Source organism: Scleropages formosus, chromosome 17 (genome assembly GCF_900964775.1).
Source record: "Scleropages formosus chromosome 17, fSclFor1.1, whole genome shotgun sequence".
In the NCBI taxonomy this organism is placed as follows: domain Eukaryota; kingdom Metazoa; phylum Chordata; class Actinopteri; order Osteoglossiformes; family Osteoglossidae; genus Scleropages; species Scleropages formosus.
Window position 1 is genome coordinate 14,997,671 of NC_041822.1, and position 22,074 is coordinate 15,019,744.

At 40.6% G+C, this 22,074-nt stretch overlaps 1 protein-coding gene across 1 annotated transcript in view; it reads left to right on the top strand.

The window, feature by feature from the left end:
- Positions 1–22,074, top strand: part of oxct1a (3-oxoacid CoA transferase 1a) — a 54,458-nt gene that overhangs the window by 4,478 nt on the left and 27,906 nt on the right. Inside the window, exons 2-7 of the mRNA XM_018758879.2 lie at positions 1,597–1,705; positions 3,527–3,617; positions 8,918–9,053; positions 9,440–9,589; positions 9,789–9,895; positions 10,772–10,832. Coding sequence (XP_018614395.1) covers positions 1,597–1,705; positions 3,527–3,617; positions 8,918–9,053; positions 9,440–9,589; positions 9,789–9,895; positions 10,772–10,832 — 654 coding nt within the window. The remainder of the gene's footprint in view (positions 1–1,596; positions 1,706–3,526; positions 3,618–8,917; positions 9,054–9,439; positions 9,590–9,788; positions 9,896–10,771; positions 10,833–22,074) is intronic.

A 22,074-nucleotide genomic window follows, 5' to 3' on the forward strand; every position in this document is an offset into this window, starting at 1 on the left:
TGAGTATAACAGTAAACAGAATCTGTGACGTGTTGGAAAATATCTTTGGACCGTGGCTAGTTTTCTAAATCAGCTGTGAATGGTTTCACTTCTATGGTATTAGGAATTTTTCTCAGTATGGAGCAATGACACTGCTACTAACTCTTTATTACATACTCAGATAAGGTATAACTTTGATTCCCCCCCACATTTGTTGTAAAAAAAAAAAAAAAAAAAGGCTTTGAGCTAGGGTTAGCTGTTATTGCATTTTTATAGTTAAGGTTGAAATCTGAGGTTATTTCTTCCCCTTGGTTTTAGCAATATCTAATTTTCAACCATTTAGTTTTTTGTCGTTCTGGCCATCGAAGGACATGCTGAAGGACAGAATCAATCCATGAGAGTTCACTGACTTTTTCCTCACTTTATTTGTGACTGTGTTGATGGTTACAGTGGATGAGGTTGAAGGATAAGCAGTAGGGGTGATAATGAAAGGAAGTGAAAGCAATAATTTGGTTAAAAAGTCTCCCGCTCAACCCAGGGAAGAAAAGACAAGCTTGGCTGCCCTGCCAAGATCCCAGTCTGCTGGCAAGATGGGGACAGATTTATTTGTGCAGCTGATGTTGCTGACCGTTTAAGTCAATTTTATATTTTGATCAGGAGTTCCTTGGATTTTTTTCCCCAGTGTCACTGGGTATTTTAAGTTACACTTTCTCAATTACTTCTTAATGTATTACTTTTGTAGTTTGGTGCCAGGTGTGTAAAGTGTATCTGGGTGTATGATCTCACTAGGTTTACTCATTTGTTTTATATGACACTGAACTTTAGTCGTGCATAGAGCTTTGTGCTTTTCTCTTAGGTCCCCTTTGAGAGAAGGTTGAAAATATTGCACTGGTTAAACAGTGTACATATTCCAACCATGAGAGAATGAGTATGTGTTCTTTTTGGATTACATAAACCAACACTGGTTTAAGTGTGTTGGTGAAGACTGGAAGCAACTTCAGTTGACTTAAACTGAGCAGTAGAAGCCAAGCCAGTAAGCGTTCGTGACCAGAGTCTAGTTGCTCATGAAATTGTCTTGTAAACTCATGCTCCTAATTTAAATAAAAAAGACTAAAAATCTGCGGTTAGAATCTCCTGCTAAATCTTCAGATTGAGTTAACAGTGGTTCCTTAATCCTGTGGGCTAAAACGGACTGCTGGAGAGTGGTGACCGAACCGTAAGTGGTGTAAATTGGAGTTTGGCTATAAACGGTTTTGGTACTCCTGTGGAATTTGACACCCCTTGCAATGTAGACTTTTTAAAAATTTTAATTTTTTTTTTTTTTTGAAACATTTGCATCTCATCACTAGTAATGTTCGTTTTTTTTTTTTTTTTTTTTTTTTTTTTTTGTTAGTCTTAAGTTAGCATCCTGCTATTTCCAAGGTGTTCCTCCTGAAATGCAAGTTATTTTGAGGCTCACCTTATTGTTTAATGAATAAGCAGTGAAGAGGTATATGGGACACCTCACTCTAGATACTGTGCTGTATTACATCATTATGGTGAAGCATGTACAAATTCATTTGTTGACTTTTCATGTTTTTGCTGCTTTTTTTTTTTTTTTTTCTCCTTCCCCCCCAGATCTGTTGCTGTTACTTGTCTACAACTAGCAACCGGTACACTCAGTTCTACAATAACCCTTTTGATGCAGTGAAAGATATTCCCAATGGTTCCACGTTGCTGGTGGGAGGTAAGATGTACGATTTTGTAGGCACTGCTGTCAAAAGCCTTCATCCAGGTTGCCATCTTCTGCTCTGAGGGGGATATTCCCATACCGGTGCTTACTCTACCACATCTGCTAAGAATTTGTTTGCCAGTCAACCTTAGCTCTGTTTTCTCTTAGCTGTGGGTTTGCTGAGAATCATGATCCTTGGAGGAGTGTTCAGTTCAAGAATTTAGCAGGTTATAGGGAAAGTAGTGGCCTGTAAGCTGCAGTTCTTAAACCTACTTTCGTAAGGATATTGGACTCCATTTTATTTTCCACAATTTCCCCTCCAGCATTCTTTATTTTCAGTGACCTGGTCTGATTTCTCCTGAGTCACCCCCCCCCCCAACAATTCTGTTTGAGATTCCAGAGCTCACAGAAATAGCAACTGTTTCTGTCTGCTGACTGACTCACATTGGGCTGGATCTCTCCATGTCATGTGGTACTTCCATTTTAAGAATATTGTATGAAGGTAATCGGTCCTAGTTCCTTTTCACACCATGTCCAAACACTGGGATAAAAGTTAGATCTTGGGACAGACGACCCTTTACTTACTATGTGATAGTAAACCCCCTTTTTTTTTTTTTTGTGACCTTTGATATCATCATGATCATTATCCAACCATTAACAGTAGCTGCTTGTCCAGTGCAGGTTTGTGGTGGCTAATCTTGGAAGCACAGAGTGTGAGGCAGGGTATGATTGCTGGTTGTCCCTATCCCAAACATTTTTTAAGAGTGTAATGTCTGCATAACATGTCCAGAGTACTACACCTTCAGTCCCCTCATGTATGCCTCCAGTCAAGATGCCGGCATGATACAATCCAGCATCCATCTGTTTTTAAGTCTCCTCCAGCAGCACATTTCAGAGGACTTGGTTTTTTTTCCTATTCTTTTAAAGTCAAACTTTCAACCCAAGTACATCTTCGTGCAAGACAGAATGTACTTGTTCTTACTGGAGACATTTCATATTATATATCTGACCAGTACACTTCATTGTCCTTGAAAACCATTATTTACTCCCACTGAGTTTTCCTATTTTCCATGAACATTTGTGGACCCCAGGTTTAGAACCTCTTCTTAGTTATATTTTTGGGTTTTTTTTTTTCCTTCCCCCTCTTTTTAAACCAAAATATGTTGTATTGTTTTTTGCATTGTCCTTTTGGGACCATTCTTTTATTGATTTGAGGGTTCTTCACACTCATTCTTATTGTGATTGCTATCAGCTGGCCCAAAACATAGTGGTTAGAGCTACTGCTCTTGGTTCAAATTTGACCTACTGCTGTAGTACTCCTAACCAAGGTACTTACCCTAAATTGCTCCAGTAAAACTATCTAGCTGTATACGTGGGTAAATAATTATAGCTAGCTTAACATTGCATGTAATTTTGGAATATGACAAATAAATGTAGGTGTGCTAAACAGAGTATGACTGAAGCTCAGGATGTTTGAGTGGTTGTGTGTTCGTTGGCTTAGGTGGAGAAGGTGCCTCTCTGTCTTGGCAGCAGTGCTGTGGAGTCAGTAAAAATGTACCAACTACGACTAACTGTGTCGTATATGCCGGTGTATGTCAATCCAGCATATAAGTCAACCCAAAAAAATTATAGGTGTAATAGAGGTTTAGGTCTATATTTGCTGGATAAGTTGACCCCCCCAAAAAAATAATGTGCGACTTTTGGACAGTACTGTAGAGTCAGAAGCAATTATTGGGTTACTGGAGTTGGAGTCAAAGGTTTTGTTTATTGACTCTACAGCTCTGCCTGGCAGCAAAGCTGATGTTTTGTGGTCTAACATTTGTCTGTTCTCCCAAGGTTTTGGCTTGTGTGGGATCCCAGAAAACTTGATCAACAGTTTACTGAAGACAGGAGTGAAGAGCCTCACCGCAGTCAGCAATAATGCTGGGTAAGTGTGTGGGTAAAGTGTATATACTCCTTGTTGGTCAATTTTTTTTGTGTACTTTGAAGTTTCATTGATTTCTTCAGAATCATGATGTAGAATTGGGAATCCTCCACCAATATAGAAAAGCTAAAGTGTGAGCGTGCACTTGCTCCTCAGTCCAATCTTTACATACATTTACTTATTTAGCAGATTCTCTTCTCCAAAGCGACTTCAGTGAATGCTATGTAGTGTTATCAACCCACACATCTTACTCACCAAGGTGACTTACACTGCTAGACATACTACTTGCACTGGGTCACTCATCCATACATCAGTGGAACACACTCTCTCTGTCACTCACACACTATGGGAGAACCTGAACAGCATGTCTTTGGACTGTGGGAGGAAACCGAGAAACCCACAGAGACACAGAGAGAGCGTGCAACTCCACACAGACTGAGTGGGGATCGAACCCATGTCCTCTCATACCTCCCAGGTACTGTGAGGCAGCAGCGCTACTTGCTGTGCCACCATGCCACCCATGCTTGAATTGAGTAACTTTTTCCTGTTAATTTTTTTTAAAAAGTTTAGCCACTTGGGTCAGTATGCTACCAATTTGCTAAAATTGATTTGCTCCCATCCTGTTTCTCTCCAACCATCAGCTGAAGTTGTCATTGTTTGAACTCTATCCCAAAAAGATATACATTGGCATAGTATGTAATTGTCATCTTCTGAGGTCATTACCAGTTACAGCTTTGTGCCAAATGACGGCCTTGTGGAAGGACATTGTGGAGTGATACAGAGAGCTGTTTAACCAGTGTAGTAAGAAATTTAATAATTTTAATTTGCTGTTTGGAGAATGAATAAATGCATATTTTTGTAGTATACTTTTGTTGCTTACTTTGCTCGTATTGCTCTAATTTCTTGAAGTAAACTTGGAAAAAATACTTTTGGATGTAACCACTTTAATCTTAATTACTGTTTTTAAGGATTATTTGGAAGACCATTTTGTTTGTTCCAGTTGCATTTTAAAATTATACAGTAAACTTTAATTTGTGTGCTCAGCGATGACAATGAGCCCTCTCTGCATGCTTGATTGCTGCAAGCTTGTTTGACTATAATCATGGTAAATTTGGTTCAGGGTCATCTGTGGACAACATAGTGCGAAACCAGAATGAATTCAGCTGGTGCCAAACTGACACCAAGAGTGTGAGACGGCTCAACTCGGACTGTTTTACTACTCTGCCTCAAAGCTATTATCATTGACTTGGTTGAAAGCAAAGCCTGGGAGAAGTGAACATCAGTTGATTGGTGATGCAAGGAACTCATGAGCTTAGCTTATAGCCCAAATCACATGGCTTCCACCTGGTGGCCCCTTGATCCTGACAGGCTGGAATTCACCACCCAAGAACAGCGAAATACACAAGTTGAACAACAAACCACGGATGTCATCCGCCTGTGGATCTTCACACCACGATGGTTCCTCTTCTACTGGACAACAAATCTGAATGTTAATTTGTAATCTGAATCCTGGCTTTTTATAGATCTGCTTCACTGGTAGAATGCCAGGTTTGGCTCCTGCTTGCTGCTGTAGGAAAGTAAACCTCAGTGTATCACAGTTTCTTTAAGTTGGTTCTGAGGGCGGTTACTGTGTAGTTGAGATTTTATGAAGAGGAGGTTTCTTAGTTTTGTGTAAATGGAAGCTCTGTTGGGTCTTATATTGTCATTGTAGGGGAACATAGAGAAGGTTTTGTAATGTTTAATTTTATTCGTGGAGGCCAATTTTCAGGAACATGTTAAATTTCAGCCTTTTAGACAAAACATTTCTTAATCCCCCTACTTTGTTGCATGAGAACCTTATTTTGTACGTCATTTTTGACAGGTTGTGGAAAAAGTTTTAAGAAATTGACTGAAATATGGCTGTGCTGTCCCATTTCTCATGTTCCTGACAACTGCATTCTGGTGTAGTGACGTCTGGGAAAACTGTTGAGAGCTCAGTATCCACGTGGCATGAAAAGGGGGCAGGAGCATGTTGGCTGTAACAGGAAACTAGTCTTTCCAGTTTACAAAGCACTATTCAGACCTGCCTTCTCGAAAAGAGTGCAGTCACTTCAGCAGCAGAGTTGGGGAACTATTCAGCATTTCTGTATTACTTACTTAAACCTGTAGAGGCAGCATAACTTCTGTGAAATTGTGATTGAAGCTGGCAGTTTCCCCTGTCATATAAGGCAAAACTGAACAGACATTTCTGTACGGTACTGATAGGGCTTTCAGCTGTGAATGTAGTAGGAATGTTTAACCACAGATTTCATTGTAGTGTGTGTGTGTGTGTGTGTGTGTGCGCGTGTGCGCGCGCAGTGATTTTGATAAGATTAGCCACAATGCTGTTTTTCCCTCTCTTATGATATCCCTTTTTGGTTGAAAAATGAACAATTATATGGTAAAGAGGATGCTAATTTGGGACACAGGAGTTCTTTTTTTTTTTTTTTTTTTTTTTTTTTTGTTCCATTAGAATGAATGGATACGTTATTTTGAGAGTCGTTTTCCCAAATGGCATAAGAACTGGCCCTTCCTTGCCGCCTTCCTGCATTTCGCTCTTGGGAAGTCCTTGCTGATTTCTCTTGCCAGTGGCACCGACTCAAGGGTGTGTGAACCACAGTTTATCTTGGCTGATTAGCTTTAAGTGGAGCAGTTTGCTTTAGAGCATCGTAATTTGCACCCGATACATTCTGGCCCATGATACAGCGGCACTGTGTAGTCAAACAGCACACGCAAATCTGACACATCTGATAGCTGCAAGACCTGATCACTTGCTACGTCCCAGCCAGACTGCTGCGTTCTTCTACCTCTCCCCACTTGGTGGTCACATGCCTAAGACATCCAAAGTTAAAAGCACAAGGGTTTTCCATTCTGGCTCCTACATAGTGACATGACCTCCTTCTCTAACTCAGAATGGCTGAATCTCTCAACATTTAAGAAGTGTCAAAACATGTTTCAGACACACTTCCCACCCCCGATCTCCTATGTACTCCATAAATAATTAAACAACTATATGCTGTCTTGGTGAGTCTGGGGTTCGAGTCCCGCTTGGGGTGCCTTGCGGCAGACTGGCGTCCCATCCTGGGTGTGTCCCCCTCTATCCTTGCACCCTGCGTTGCCGGGTTAGGCTCCAGTTCACCGCAACCCTGCTTGGGACAGGCAGTTTCAGACTGTGTGTATGTGTGTGTATATGTGTGTGTATATATATATGTATATATATATATATATATATGTATGTATATGTTTCCCCTTGTGTGTGTTATGGTGCTACGTGAGAAACGCACTGTCCTGAAGAATCATTCAGATCTGTCTTCTGGTGGTGTTTGCCTCTTTAGTATTTTTTTCTGAATTTATGCCACTTTGGAGAAAAGCGTAAGCTAAATGAATAGATCTGTGAATCTCACCAGTTGTGTTATTTTAAAGTCATAGCCTTTTATAATCCATGCTGGTTAATGACTGCGGAGAAACTGTGCACGGAGTTGTGAGGAGACTGTTCTTCCCTTTCGCTTGAGTCTTTATGGTTTGGATCGTTCATACTGAGGAAAGTAAAATTTATGTGGTTTCTATCAGCTGTAATGGGAGGCCAAAGAAGAAACTTATTTCACAGCAGGCTTTCAGCAGAGGGCAGAATTGAGCACTTGTTACTGTCTTGAGTCTTTCCCTGACCTTGAATAGCACCGCTCTCAACTGTGTGTGTGTGTGTGTGTGTGTGTGTGTGTGTGTGTGTGTGTGTGTGTTTTGTGGGCGTGGGTTTTTTTTTTTCCTCCCTCTTGCTGGAATCAGATTCCTGCCAGCAAGGCTAATGTGGCGGATTGAGGAGTGTGAAAGCTCCCCCCCCCCAACCTCTTCTGGAATTGACTCTGGACCATTTAACAAACACCAGAGAACCCTCTAGAACGGTGCCAGAACCGAATCTTTAAAAAGAAATCTAGCACAAAGCATGGACCTTCATCTCCTGCAGAGGCCTGTGCTGTCACACACACGCAGAGTTTGGGGGGGGGGATGGCAGAGGCACCGGAAAATAAAGACAGCACTGTGACCCTTGGGGGGTGAGGGGGCTATTCCCACATGAAAGGTATTTTTATTTTTTTCCTGAAGGGTCACAGTGGTCTGTAAGTGATTCACTGAAGTGGAGGATTCTGTCTAGCACTAACACCCAGTGAGGAACGATGTCCCAGAATGTCACTTGGTGCATCTGTGCACCTCGTGACCTCTCCAACATGCCTCCCTTCCTCCCTCCCTCATACAGCTAGGGGACACGGGGTTTAACACTGTTGGCTGTTGCTGGTTATATGACCACAGTATTTTTATTACCATCTTGCTGCAGTAACTCTTCCAGGGTAATCATTCCCTTGGATGCCACTGTGTTTGTATTGCATGGTGCAACATGATGACCTTTTTTTTTTTTTTTTTTTTTTCCCCCCCTTCCCTCTCCCCCCTCCTTTTTTTTTTTCCTTTGTAGGAAGGGTGATTTGCAAATGGGAAGCATAGGTTAGAGATTTTTCTAAATGAAATAAATTATTTATCAAATCTGAGTCACTGTTGTGCTCCAAAGGAAACATCTATACCAGTGTTGCAACAAAAGCAGGTTTTAACAGATTGCGAGCAGAAGAAAAGGTGTGGCAGCATAGGGGTCAGCGCTGGTGCCTTGCGGTGCTTCAGCTGCATGTTTGCATGTTCAGGCAAAATTTCAAATCCAGCTTAGAGTATGCGAAATTAGCATGCTCTCACAGTGTCCATGACAGGAAAACTTTCACAACAGAAGGCAATGCTAACCAGTTCCATGCTTTCCCTTACCATGAAAACCACGCTTGTGTTGTCCTTGAGACGGATTTCACTCTACGGCACTTATCCGAACTCCCCTCACCAAATAGGGAAGAACCTGGTATTTTCTGTGATAACAGGTTTATGCTATCATGCCTAACAGTCCCAACAGTAAATACAAAAAGTGCAAGCCAAATCTTGTGTTGAAAACAAAAAATGATCAGATGAAGGGTAAAATAAAACTGCACGTACTAAATACCATTATGGCAAATGCTTGTGTCCTAAAGTTGTAAATATTAAATGGGATCAAAATAAATTGTACTCTGATGCTAAAATCTGAAACCAGTTTTAAATCAGATTAATATAAGATTTTTTTTTTTTTCTATGAATTGTGATATTGTGGGTATTCATAGTGTTTTCATGGTCAGTCTGTGGTTGTTCCTCTTCTGGTCGTCTTGCGAAGCCTGTGTGCTTCGGTGGCTGTGACTTGCTGTGCACTTGTCCTTTTTCCCTCTACTTAGGGTGGACGATTTTGGCCTGGGGCTTCTCCTGCAGACCAAGCAGATCAAGCGGATGATCTCATCCTATGTGGGGGAGAATGCAGAGTTTGAGCGCCAGTACCTCTCTGGGGAGCTGGAGGTTGAGCTCACGCCTCAGGTTTGGATTTGTCACTGTCGTCTTTGTAATTTCCATCTTCCTTGCTACTTGCCTTAAGCCTTAAGCTTCCCCATCACCTGGGGATTTATATTTCAGAATTTTTATTTCCTGACACTTTTTTGCATGTCAGAGGCTAAGTATAGTGTAATTTAAGAAATTTGATTGGTTTCCAAAGCTTCTTCCAACTTTTAATGGAGCAGTCACAACATTTTTTGCTAGTTTGTATTAATCACATCCTTTTTCTAAACCATATTAGATGAAAGTGTATAATAGAAAATAATGCTTCAAGAGGACAGTAAAAGCTGAATTACATTGGTATTGTAACTGTTGTTATAAGGTTCAATGCCTTGCTTGCAGTATATTTCACAGCAGCTGCACTTCTGCAGGGCACCCTAGCAGAGAGGATTCGGGCTGGGGGTGCAGGCATCCCAGCATTCTTCACTGCCACAGGCTATGGTACACTCATTCAGCAGGGTGGCTCGCCTATCAAGTATAGCAAAGATGGCAGCATCACCATCGCCAGTGAGGAGCGGGAGGTGAGATTTGGTGATCTGCCTTAAATCTACACTTCTCTCTGCAGCAGAGAGTGTAGTGTTGTAGTAGTTAGGAACAGCAAACTTCATCTCCTCTAGAAGGAGTAGTTAAAAAGTGACCCTCCTGTAAATGGTGAGCAAAAAACTGTAGTGGTGGTGGTGGTGGTGGTGGTGATGATGATGATAGTAATGCTGTCTACAGGTGCGGACTTTTAACGGAAGGCATTATATAATGGAGAAAGCCATCACAGGGGACTTTGCTCTGGTCAAGGCCTGGAAAGCTGACCGTGCTGGGAACATTGTTTTCAGGTAACCCTGAATTTCTGCCTCCACTCCTGCTCTTCCGCAGGGAAAAAGGACGAAGTGCAGCTCATCCTGAGTGGGTTATTTGATACGGTAAATATCGACATTGTCTTATTTTTAGTGCACAGATTATGGAAATGCATTAGCAGTTTTTTTTTTTTTTTTTTTTTTTTTTTTCCCCCCCTCTCCCCCGCCCCCCCACCTCCTCCTTACACCACTTCTGCATCTGAGCAGCCAGTTATACAGGCTTGGCTCCTCTAAGAAAGCCAGGCTGTGATCTTTTTGATCATATAGTTGCTGTAGAAATTGCCAGAGAAACACTGTGCGTTGGTGTTCTGCTGAGAAACACTAAAAGGGAGCTGTGTACCTCTCAAGTAAATTTCAGCAAAGCTCCACTTAAAAAAAGTTAAGTATAACTTTAAACAGATATCCCACATATTTTATTTATGGATTATAAACTGAGAATGCAATGGGTGGATCCCTTCCTAAAATTCATGTGCTATTTTGCCTAATTGACATGGGTACAAAAGGGCATAATTTGACAGTTATTTGAACTACTTTTAAGACATAATCAGGAAGATATGGTTTATTTTCAGATGTGTGCATTTGCTTAGTTTTTCTTTGGCTTGTGTAGTAATTACGCTGGTCAGACTGTCAAGGTGGCAGAGTTTGTCAGCACACAAGTAGTGTGCCTTCCTTCTCACCACAAGGGTGCAGTCTTCACTTTCTCACAGTGCCCTTTCGCAACAGATGCAAACAAGCTCTAAGGACCAGGCCAGACTGGATATAAAGAGCATTTAGCCCCTCAGCATAATAAAACATCACATTAACATTTTTTTCCCCTCTTTTTTTTTTTTTTTTTTTTTTTTTCCCTCTAATTAGAAAAACAGCAAGAAACTTCAATCAGCCCATGTGCAAAGCAGCCAAAGTCACAATTGTGGAGGTACGTAAGATCTTTTGTTGGTAATGTAGCGACAAATGCAGAGGGATACTGTCTGTGTCAGTTGGCACTAGGCATGAACTCCCAGAATGCATCAGCTGGCAGTTCACCATATTCTTCTCTTGATGTGGGGCTTTTGTGATGAACAGAGAAAGTGGGCAGGTGCAACGCAAGTATTCTAATAGGAGATGATCAGCAAGGGACTCTAGCATCTATTAAATCTCAGATGTCTCTCTTTGGCATGCTTTCTGTCTTTTTAGTGTTGGATGCAAGTTTGAATATCCATAATGTAACCACCAGGTGAATTAAGTTTGCTTTTTCAAGAATTTGAGAATGTCTGCTTACTGCTGTGACAATTACTCTGACACAATCACTGTTGATTGAGCATTTTACTCTAATGTATGCTGAGTAATATCATGCTGAAAATATATCACATTTTAGATAACGCCGCTGATGGCATGAATGGATAATTTCTTCAGCCTGCCTCATGCGAGGTACCTCTGCGTTGTTTAATATTTTCCGAAATTATGTTGTCAATTGTATTCTGTCATGCCAAATGATGGCTTCTAATGAATCATTTGCCTCAGGCATCTTGCAGTTGGTTCACACCTGTGGTCTGGTGTTTGACTGCTCGTGCTACCAGTGTTTTTGTCTGTTTGGCAGATGGTCCCTGTGCAGCTGTTGAACATGTGCTGGCTCTTGATGCAGGTTATTATTAGTGAAGCCCTTTTTTGCAGCCAGTTTCTATCCTAATTTGCTGTTCCAGTCTTCTAGTATTAATGTTTTGGGGGGGGGGGAGGTGATGGCATATCTGAAAATTAGTGACAGTGATGTATTGGTTTTGGCATAGTCAATACAAATTGTATTGCCTAAGCAGCGTTCATATCAACACAGTAAATCTTTCGCAGTGTACGCATATTTGTTTTCAAAATATTATGGTGGGAAAATATGGGGGCAGGTAGTCTGTGGTCCTGTGGGGATGAGGAGGGCTTGGGAGGTGGTAACTGAAATCTTTGTCATTCATGCTGGTTGGCATGACATTATTTCTATTCTGCCGGTCTAACGGAGGAGGCTGAGCAGCAGATGGCAGTGGTATGGGCTCAAGGGGCTGCTCGCCAAGCAGACACCCTTGCCTAGGAAACGCCTCACAATGTAGGACAGTTGGATATGCTACAAGCTCATACTGCTTGCTGTTATTGCTAAGGAACTGATGGTACAGTGGCAGTTCCGTTTCTGGGGGTTTGAACCTTTTTAATCCTCAGGTGACAAGCTTGGTACTCCATCTGCTGCCCTATAAATAGGATTGGGGTATAAATTGTCACAAGACCCAATCATTCCTTATGCAGTTGCTTTGAACAGTGAGATTTGCATGGAGATTCACTGTACAGAGATCTGCTGCACCATTACATTAACTGATATTTTGCGGAAAGCTTCAAAAAAAAAAAAAAAAAAAAGTTTAAATGGGAGAAAAAATGCATATGACTCTAGCGATAAGCTATGCAATTGAGGCTGTTTGGGCTGAGTACTGGCCAAACATCTTCAGATACCACGAGGGTCACAGATCTATGCCGGTAGCCTGGATCAGAATCTGAATCCTTGGCCAGGCACGTAGGCATGCTGATGTAACAATGCCAGATCCAAAGAATTGCATCAAAACGGCAAAAGTAATAGTAATATTAAACACAGTGGCAGACTTCTTCTTCTTTCTCTGGAATGCTTGGCACCTTTTGCAGTTTTAAAAACATTGGTTTCCGTGTAGGCTTTTTAAATTTTAACTATGAAACCATAGTTAAAAATACATTAATACTGTAGATAAAGAATTTCTCAGCTGTATTTTGGAGCCCCAGTCTGTAGGATCAGTGTTCTGACTCCTGTTCTGCATTTTTGACCATGTACTGAAAAACATTTCCATTAAAAGTTTTTGTATTAGAAGGTAGTTCTCTGAAACTCCTCAACGACTCTAAATACAGTTGAGATACTTTGTTCATCCTATAAATAAACATGTAGATTCCTAAGGTTTGTTCACCTTATTGGGCCTGCTGTTTTATGTTTTAAAAAATAAAGGTAAAAATAGTGTTGATGTCCCCAGTAATTGCAGGTACTGCTTACTATGTCGTGGGTTAAAGGGTAGCATATAGAACAAACAGCAGTTAAATTGAGTATGAAATTATTCTAAGTGCAGTCATAATTGTTTGTGTTTCCCACACCACCTGTTGGGTCTGCCTTGAGATGCATTGGAACAACTGTTTCCATTTGGGTGCAGTCGTCCAAAACATGGGACCTGCTGGTGCAAATTCTTGTCTCCACGTAGCTTCTACTGATCCTCTGCAGCAGGTCCATCTTATCACTTTAAGCTTTTCTTTTTTTAAATACAGGCTGTGCAGGTCTGAATTCTCACTTACTGAAAATGGTCCAATGTTAATAAAATGGATATGGAAACTAGCTTCCCCCCCTTTTTCTACATAACTGAGAACATTGTACATTTAGTTTGGGTAGTCTTTTTTTTTTTTCTTTATCAGTTCGTGCACATCAGAGACGTTTTGCGTTTTTAACTCGCTGAATAATGAAGGACTACCCAACTCGATATAACCCTTGTGGAATGGCTTGAAATAATATTCCTGCTAAGGACTTTGCACAGATCACCAACTCTGTAAGCAGCAATGCAGCTCCAGAGCATGATGCTACTAGAACGTGGGAACCATACAGGCACATATTCAGCACTTGGCCTTTCTGTGTTTTACAATTAAATCCAGCTATTTCATATTTTGGGTCATTGATCTACATGCCAGTCTGCCTTTCATTCATCAGTTTCTATCAGTTGTCTCTCTGCCTATACAAGTGTGTTGTCAGACACACACACACATCGTCTGAAACCGCCTGTCCCGAGTGGGGTTGCGGCGAACCGGAGCCTAACCCGGTAGCACAGGGCGCAAGGCTGGAGGGGGAGGGGACGCACCCAGGACAGGACCCCAGACCCACCAGAGAGCAGGATTTGGCCAAACCCGCTGCACCACCGCGCCCCCCTCTGTTTTCAAACAATCATACTTAAATTTTTCACTGGTACTGTATGTGAAAAGCCGGTGTAAGGTTTGGCAAGCATCATTTACACTCTTTCATGAATTAATGTGGAACTTATCCTTTAAAAGTTGTCTGGGGTTAGGATCAGTGTCACTGAGGAAAACACATGTCAGTTTTTTTTTGTCTTTTCTAGTGCTATTTTAATATGTATGTGCCCAGAAATTAATCCAGCCAGATAAATTCAGTTTTAACCTGCTGCTACTTTGCTTTATAATTACAGTGTAGAGTGACGAGCTCTTTACACGGTTCCACAAATGATGATCAAAGTGGATATTGTTAGACATATAAAGAGCTTACTGCAGGCATGAAGGTTTTCCTTAAAGCCCTTTCCACTGTGTTTGTGAGCGTGTGAATGCTGTCAGAGGACCTATCCTGGCTTGTTCTTGTTGAAGGCTGTTGAAAAGCACGTGATGACAGTTATGAAGCACTCTCAGATGTGTGCTTTTGAGTGGGTTTTCTTGGTTGTTTGTCTTCCCTATGAGGTTACAGAGTGGGCATGTGACGCATTTCACATCTGTTCTTCGAACACCAATGGGCTTGTCAAACCTAGCAGAATTATTATAATTTTTCCCTTGAATTATTTTAATTGCTTTGTTTATCCCTATTGACTGTTGTGCCCACAGTTTTACATGAGTTTGGGAGGGTGGAAATTTCACAAAAGAAGTGTGGATTTCATCAAAAATTCTTTCTTTTTTTTTTTTTCTCTTTTCCTTCCCTCCCCAAGTCATTCTCCCCCCCCCCCCCTTTTTTTTTTTTTTTTTTTTCTACAGCTCTCAGAATGAGTCTGCCTATCAACACTTTTTGTCCCTCCTTTTGTTTAAATTGCAGCAAGAATGACAAAAGACACATCAATAAGCATTTTCACATCTGTTGGTAAAGCTCCATCAATTAAAAAAAAAAAAAAGTCCTTCCCACTTTGCCAGGCAATTGTCTACTCCAGTTTTCAGACCTCGTTCTTTGTATGACAGCGGCGCACTTTGCTACAAATGCTAACTGATTCATCAGCTGGTTTTAAGGGAATTAAATCTGAAATTGAAAACAAATTGTAAAACCTTCAATTTTTTTCATAATCATTTTGCATTGTTGCCAATATTTTATGTATGCACATGTATAGCTGGAGCTTGAACCAGGTTACAAGTATAATTTAAATACATTATATAATTTGGACCAGAAATATATAAACGCCCCATGTTCCACTCATGAATTCCTCTATCACTTTGTATCTGTAATTCCCTATTTATCTTTTTTAAGCAATAAAGTAATAAAATGCCATTATCGTTATCAGTCTCCTCTGCATCCAAAGTAAACATACACCCTCTATCAAGGTAGTCCATAAAATTTAAAGGGGGTAAAATAGTCTGCCCAGTTGTTATGGTAATTGCGTGCATTATTTTTCCTGTCAGCTGGGAGATAATTCAGTGTTTTTTTTATGTATGCACAGTTGTGTACATCTTTGTAATTTTGTTCAGTCAGATAAATGCAGAATGAAGTTGACACCCTCTTGTCTTCAAAGGCATCAAAAACTGACAGAAGGAAAAATCGAGTCCAAATAGCAAATCTTCTTTGTCAGGAAGAGTGCAAAAGGCCTTGTTTCTCATTTATTTTCAATTCCACATAATTGTATTGAGATGTGGAAATGGTATCAACTTGCTATCTGAGTTAATAGCAGATCCCTGTCATTGTCACGTTGCCCATAATGAAGCACACAGCTATAGAAATGTGCATATGACTGTGATGGTGGCTTGGAAAAACTACACTGTTGCACATGTGCTGTCATGGTGGTTAGTCAAACGAGACTTTTTGAGGTGGCAAGAAAATATGTAGAGATGTGAGTCGCGTGATGGCTAACGTGGTTCGTGTAACTTCTGGAAGGTGCCACACCTTTAATGGTGGCTCACACCGAAAGGCTGACTAAATTGTTTTGCATGGCAAAGCAATGAGCAACATTAACATTCAGGAAGGCAGTTCAGATGACAGAAAAATATTTAAAATTACTGAGGTGTCCACATGGTTGCCAGGCAACATGTCTCTGTGCTGTAGACTTCTTGAGCAATTCGTACTTAATTCCTGTTGTCTCAGGTAGAATGCAAAGCCCAGTGTACTGTGGAGGCACCTAGCTTTGATTCGCATCAGGGTATTACTGGGCAGAGTGCTAAAGCCAGTATCCTGGTTGTTGTTGTTCCATTGCTCAGTTGCCTAGGCTGCTGAAATGGTTTTCTGAGCTACATAAATTGAATGTTGAAATCTGGTCAAAGATTCATTCCTTCTTTCTTTTGCCCCTCCACTACTTGTTTCTAGCCATCACGCCTTTTGTGATTCACTGAACATACATACGACATAATGGACATACATTTACATACAGGGATGTGAAAGCATGGGTCAAATGACATGTAGAAAGATCTTATGTTGACTGTACTAATCGTAGCCTGCAGTCACTGGACTGGAATACCTAGTGGACCTTGTGGACAGGCTGTTGGGACACATGGCCGAGGAATGTGTTTTTATTTTTAAATTGCCATCTGCTTTGATAGCCATAAAATGGCCGAATTCACCTGGTTATTTCCAGTTTTTCACAAAGCCAAGTTACTGGGACGTTATCACAGTAGGCTTTGTTCCACAGATTTCTGATTGGTTATTTCTATAAAGAACAGTTAAATTTTTGACCAGTTACTCTCATGTCAGCAAATTCAACAGCTGAGAGATTGATGTATTGGTGGCTTAAGCACCTAGTAAGCCAGGCCTTGGATGAGGTCCCAACTTTTCTCTATTTTGTGACGACTTGGAGCAGAGTTATATAATTGAGGGTTTCAAAAAATGTTGCTGGGTGGCAATAATAGCCACAGGTAGATTTGCATAAAAGCCTTTTAAATATGCCTGTGGCATGAAATGGCAAATCTGCTCAGGCATAACTGGTGGGCATTAAGAGTAATTATACGGTATGGCATATTATCAACGGCTGATGCCACACTGGAGATGGCACAGAATTGCATAATCTGAAGGAAGTGTCTCAATGTTGGAGTTGGAAGTATGCTAACATTGTGTTAGGTGTATTCTTTCTTCCCCCCTGCACATATATTAATGGGTAGGTCCATTAACACAAACCAATTCATTACTTTTCATTCAATAGCAAAACCACATAAACCTTCAAGGTTGGTGAAGACAGGGTGTTCTGTATTGGTCTTTCAAAAATGAACATCCAATTCAATATCCAAACAAGTGAGATGGGCTGAATGGCCTCCTCTTGTTTGTAGTTCTTATTATGTTAATAATTTTTACAGCAGCACAGTGCTTTTTGTAATTTGAAGCCCTCTGCAATCAATGACCGGAAAACGGCTAGGGAAGTAAGCCATCTAATAATGGCTGAGGTCATAGGGCTTGCTGAGGTAGCACTGCTGCATAACAGTCCATGCCCTAGAAGCACTGCTGGAGGCTGAATGGAGGTCTGATTGCTATAACTAATCTGCACGTACAGTTTGTCTTCTCAAGGGTTTTAAGGCTGGCTGAACAAAATTCCTTCCCAAGACTAGAGAATAAATGTCAGTAAAACCAGTATTTGCTGGTCTGTGAACTTATCTAACCCTAGGTCTCAGTAACTGAAGAGCTCTTATACTTGGATGTTCCCAGTTCAGGCCAAAGTCCTGAGATTGGTAGCACCTCCTGTTTTCACAGTAATAGTAAAGACAAAGAACCTCTTCTAGTTAGTAAAACATAGCAAAGAAGAGTATAATATGTTCTTTCGGAGGATTCAGGATGGCACCAAGAAGTTAAACCCTGACCGAGTTGGACATGTTTTGAAAGTATCATTTAAAGGCACTTTTGTATTGTGTAAAATTTATTATACAGACAATGTATGGACTGGGAAGTTAGAAAATGTTTTTCTTCTAGAAATACCATTATCAGACAGTAGTGTAGGGGGATCTGTGATGCTGCAGTACAGTATTAAATCTGACTACCCCTGTATTAAGGACATATTATTCCATTCTCAAATTATTCAGTTTTTCTTATCTCTGAAAGTTGAGTCAGTATTGTGTTCATGGCGCTCAGAATTTTGACTCACTTATGTATTGTAAGATATTAAACAAACGTTTAAAACTCTTGTATAATCATTTTGATCCTTTCTGACTTTTAATTTAATACAAACTAACAATAGGAATAATTATTCCCTCTTCACTCAAGACACTCTCTTCAGGAATTTGTGAATGTCCTGATGTTACCTACAGCTATTAATATGGAATAGCTGGCTAACTTTTTAATTGGCTGACTCATAATTTGCCATTTCGTGACAGTTTTCTGAATGACCAAGGGTTTATATAAACTAAATTTTAACACAATTTAATATCTTTCCACACATAATACACAAAATGGTTTTAGCATAAATTCTTTTTCCATTTTCTGGCTAGATACTTGTCATGCATGCTGTCTAGAAAGTGTTTGCTTAGCAGTCCTATCCTGGGAATAACTCTTTCATGTGCTCCGCACAAACTTATTTTGTGAGTTATTGTACTGATTTGCAGTAAAGTTCAAGAAAATAGGTATAGTTGTACATCCTGCATAAAATATATTGACTCTATCCACAGTTTTCTAAAGCTGTAGCACTGAATTTGTTTGTGAATGAAGACACTAGCCCTATTGCCCACCAACAGCAGTTGAACATCAATATACTGTCGGTACTGGCACAAGTAGTCTTGGGTGATGTGGTCAATGTGCCTTTTTATTGCTGAATTTCAAAAAAGGTATTGTGGGAGAAAATACCATGTTTAAAATCTCTTAAGAGTAATGGTCTGCAATTACTAATGTGAACAAGTGTCAGCCTTCTCCATTAAAATTTTAATTTGGTGCTATCATTTAGATACTTCATAGTCTTCATAATGATAAAATGCATTTAAAGGTTGCAGCTGTTTTTCTATATATTCAGGAAAATCATTTTGCCAGGCCATATTTTGGGGAAATGTATTAGTGTAGCGAATAAAAGTAATTAATCACATTTGGACAGTTAAGCCAGGGGAAATGGCTGGCATAACAGGCACAGCAGACGCATGGTTTTTAGTGGCTTGAGTTTGACACCACTGTTATGAAGGAACACAAATCACGCTCACTTATCCCCTATATGCTCGCTCGATCTTGCGTGTTCTCACTGTGCTTGTACGTCTTTCCTTCAGATGCTCTGGTTTCTTCCCACAGTCCAAAGACAGGAGCATCAGGTTACTAGGGACTAAATTTCCCTTACTACGAGACTGAGTGTCTGTATTGCTTTGCTTAGCCGTATGAATTTGTGACTGAGTTCAGTATAGTGTGTTTGACATTTTAAGTTGCCTGGGACAAAAGGTGTTGGTTCAATACTAATTAATGATGATAATGATTTCTGGTTCCGTGTCCTCTTCCATGCTTTTTTGTGTGTTTTTAAAAAAAAATCTTAATTGGAGCACAGCTTCCAGGGCAGTGTTTTAAGAAGTAGCAGCTGATCCTAAGACCAGGTACAAAATGATGAAATGTGAACTTCTGCCTTTAGAAAAAGGACTCTATTGAATTGAAGGGGAGAACATATAAAGAAATTAGGTGTTTTCATGTGCTGGAAGATCACAGCACCTTGCCAAATGTTGATTTTTCTAATGCTACAGGGTTTCTGGCAGCTCCATGAAGCATTACAGGAGATGTTTTACATCCCTCAAGTTGGGAAATGAAACAAACCAAAGCAGGGAAAAATGTAAAGATTTAGCAAAAACTATTTCTGTCTTGTAAATCTTTTTTGCTGAACCTTATGTCTCCTCTGAGACGATACTCTGACTCTGATGTGAGAATTAGATCAATAGGTATCTGAAAAGAAGTGAGGCTGTCTTAGGCTAAGCTGGTCAAAATCTGATAAGCCACTTGATATTAGGGGTGCCTCAGTTAAGGACCGTTTGTGTTTCTTCTGTGTAGTTCTGTATTAAAACAAATCTTGTGTACAGCAGAGGTCCATGATAAGGTGTAGTCAAGAAGGTTGAAATATCAAGGCCATTGATTGATTATGTAACATCAACACCATGTGAATCATAATGTAGTGCTGAAAATTCAGAACTGTTTCACTGGGGGGTGCGGTGGCGCAGTGGGTTGGACCACGGTCCTGCTGTCCGGTGGGTCTGGGGTTCGAGTCCCGCTTGGGGTGCCTTGCGACGGACTGGCGTCCCGTCCTGGGTGTGTCTCCTCCCCCTCCGGCCTTACGCCCTGTGTTGCCGGGTAGGCTCCGGTTCCCCGTGACCCCGTAAGGGACAAGCGGTTCAGAAAATGTGTGTGTGTGTGTGTGTGTGTGTGTGTGTGTGTGTACTTTAAATGCACTTTGCTCCATGATTTTTTTTTTTTTTATTTTTTTTTTCCTGAAAGTTCAGGAATTTGGAAAGTAATATAATGCATCAATATTAGCTATGAAAATAGCTAAGATCCTATCATACTACTTGTCACCATGAAGCCCGAGTAGTTTTGTTTTCATTCTGCAGGGAGTATAACCTGAGACTAAACTAGTAAGATTTGCCTTGCACACAAAGCCAGAGCCCTGGAGTGGTTGTGTAAGCATTATATATGCTGCATATACTTACCCCCCCTTCCTTTTTTCCCCCCCTTCAATTATCTTAATGAGGGTTCCCATTTTATGCCAAGATCTCATGCAAAAGTTTATCTCAGCTAGGATATAGTAATAGTTTTGTAAATAAGTTTTAAGATTTTGACCGAAACGGCCGTGACATAGGTCTGTTTGTATTTTCTGCTTTATTTCACACAGCACCTGTTTTGCTCCTTTCACTTGCTGTTGTAATCCAATTTTGTCCCTATTATGTGCTGATGGAGTTATTGTCATAATCATTTATGAGCTACAGGTGCCATAAGCCCCCTGTAAGTCAAACAGTGGGGGGGGGCTAGTTCACTTTGATATTCAGTATTCATTTTTATTTTCAACGGAATACTAATTGAAGGTGGAGCAGAAGGCAACTGGTAATCTGTAGAAAACCCACTGCTGATAAGATTTTTGTTGGTCTCTAATTAATGGAGACAGCCAGTTACTGTCAGTAAATATGTAGAATGTCATGTCCTTTTTTAATTTTTTTTTGGTACCAATCGTCTTTGAGCAGAACCAAAAATTGAGACCACGCCAGCTTAGAAAGGATCATTGGGTACATTTTGACAGAATGCAGTGCTGAGGTGCTACAAGGTATCAGCGACTCTACATGAGTTGCAGTGACATGATACTGTTTCTGGCAACTTTTTTTTTTTTTTTTTTTTTTTTTTTTTTTTACAGTCCTGGTCTAGGTGCATTTCAGAGGCTTGGTTTCTGTGTCTTTAGGTTTGTCTCCCCCCACCCCCCCAATACAGAATTGGGGATGCTGTCATGGTATTAGCTATGATGGCTTTCCACTGTACAAGAGGGTTACATGCTGATGGGTCCATTGTGTGGAGGATGCAGGACACATTGAACCTGCTTCAGACAGTGGCTACAGTTTATTGCTGTGCATTTCGCGCATGATCTGCTTCGCGACAGTGGAGCGCATCAGTCTAAAGGAAGCCTGGTCTCGAAGCCAGGAGTTCTCAGGGAAACCTGTGTTGTTAAATTGTTCTTTTAACTGGTGTAAATGAGGCCAACATTGATATCTTTTGATGGTGAACTGCAGATTGGGGGTAAAGAAACAAAGGATAAATAATGAGCCAACTGCAGCTGTGGGGGTGTCGGCTCATATTTGATCAATATATCAATCAGCTAGTGTTAGATAGATGGGCACTCACCGACTACTGAAAATACGTGTTATGGTCAGCTGAGTTGCTTTAAGGTGAAACGGTTTGGATCTAAAATTCTTCTGACCTTGAAATTAGATCATAGAGATTTTCCAATGAAATTTTGTCTAATTTTTGTGAAGCAACTTGTGATGTAATGCAGCTCCTTATTTCCTCTGGTTAGCCATGTCTGTTGTGTGGGTGGGTCCACACTTCACTGAAATCGAGCCCATTTGTCTTTGCTCTTACCCTCTGGAGTAAACTGCAGACACCTGTTCTGTGTATTCATGATGTGGAGGTGGGTGTGGGCACTGAAAATAGTAGGAAACTTTTTTTTTTTTTTTTTTTTTTTTTTTTGCATTGAGAACATGGCAAGCAGTGCTAAGCCTCGGTGCACCTGCATGTTATGGTGCTCGGGTGTGTGATGGAG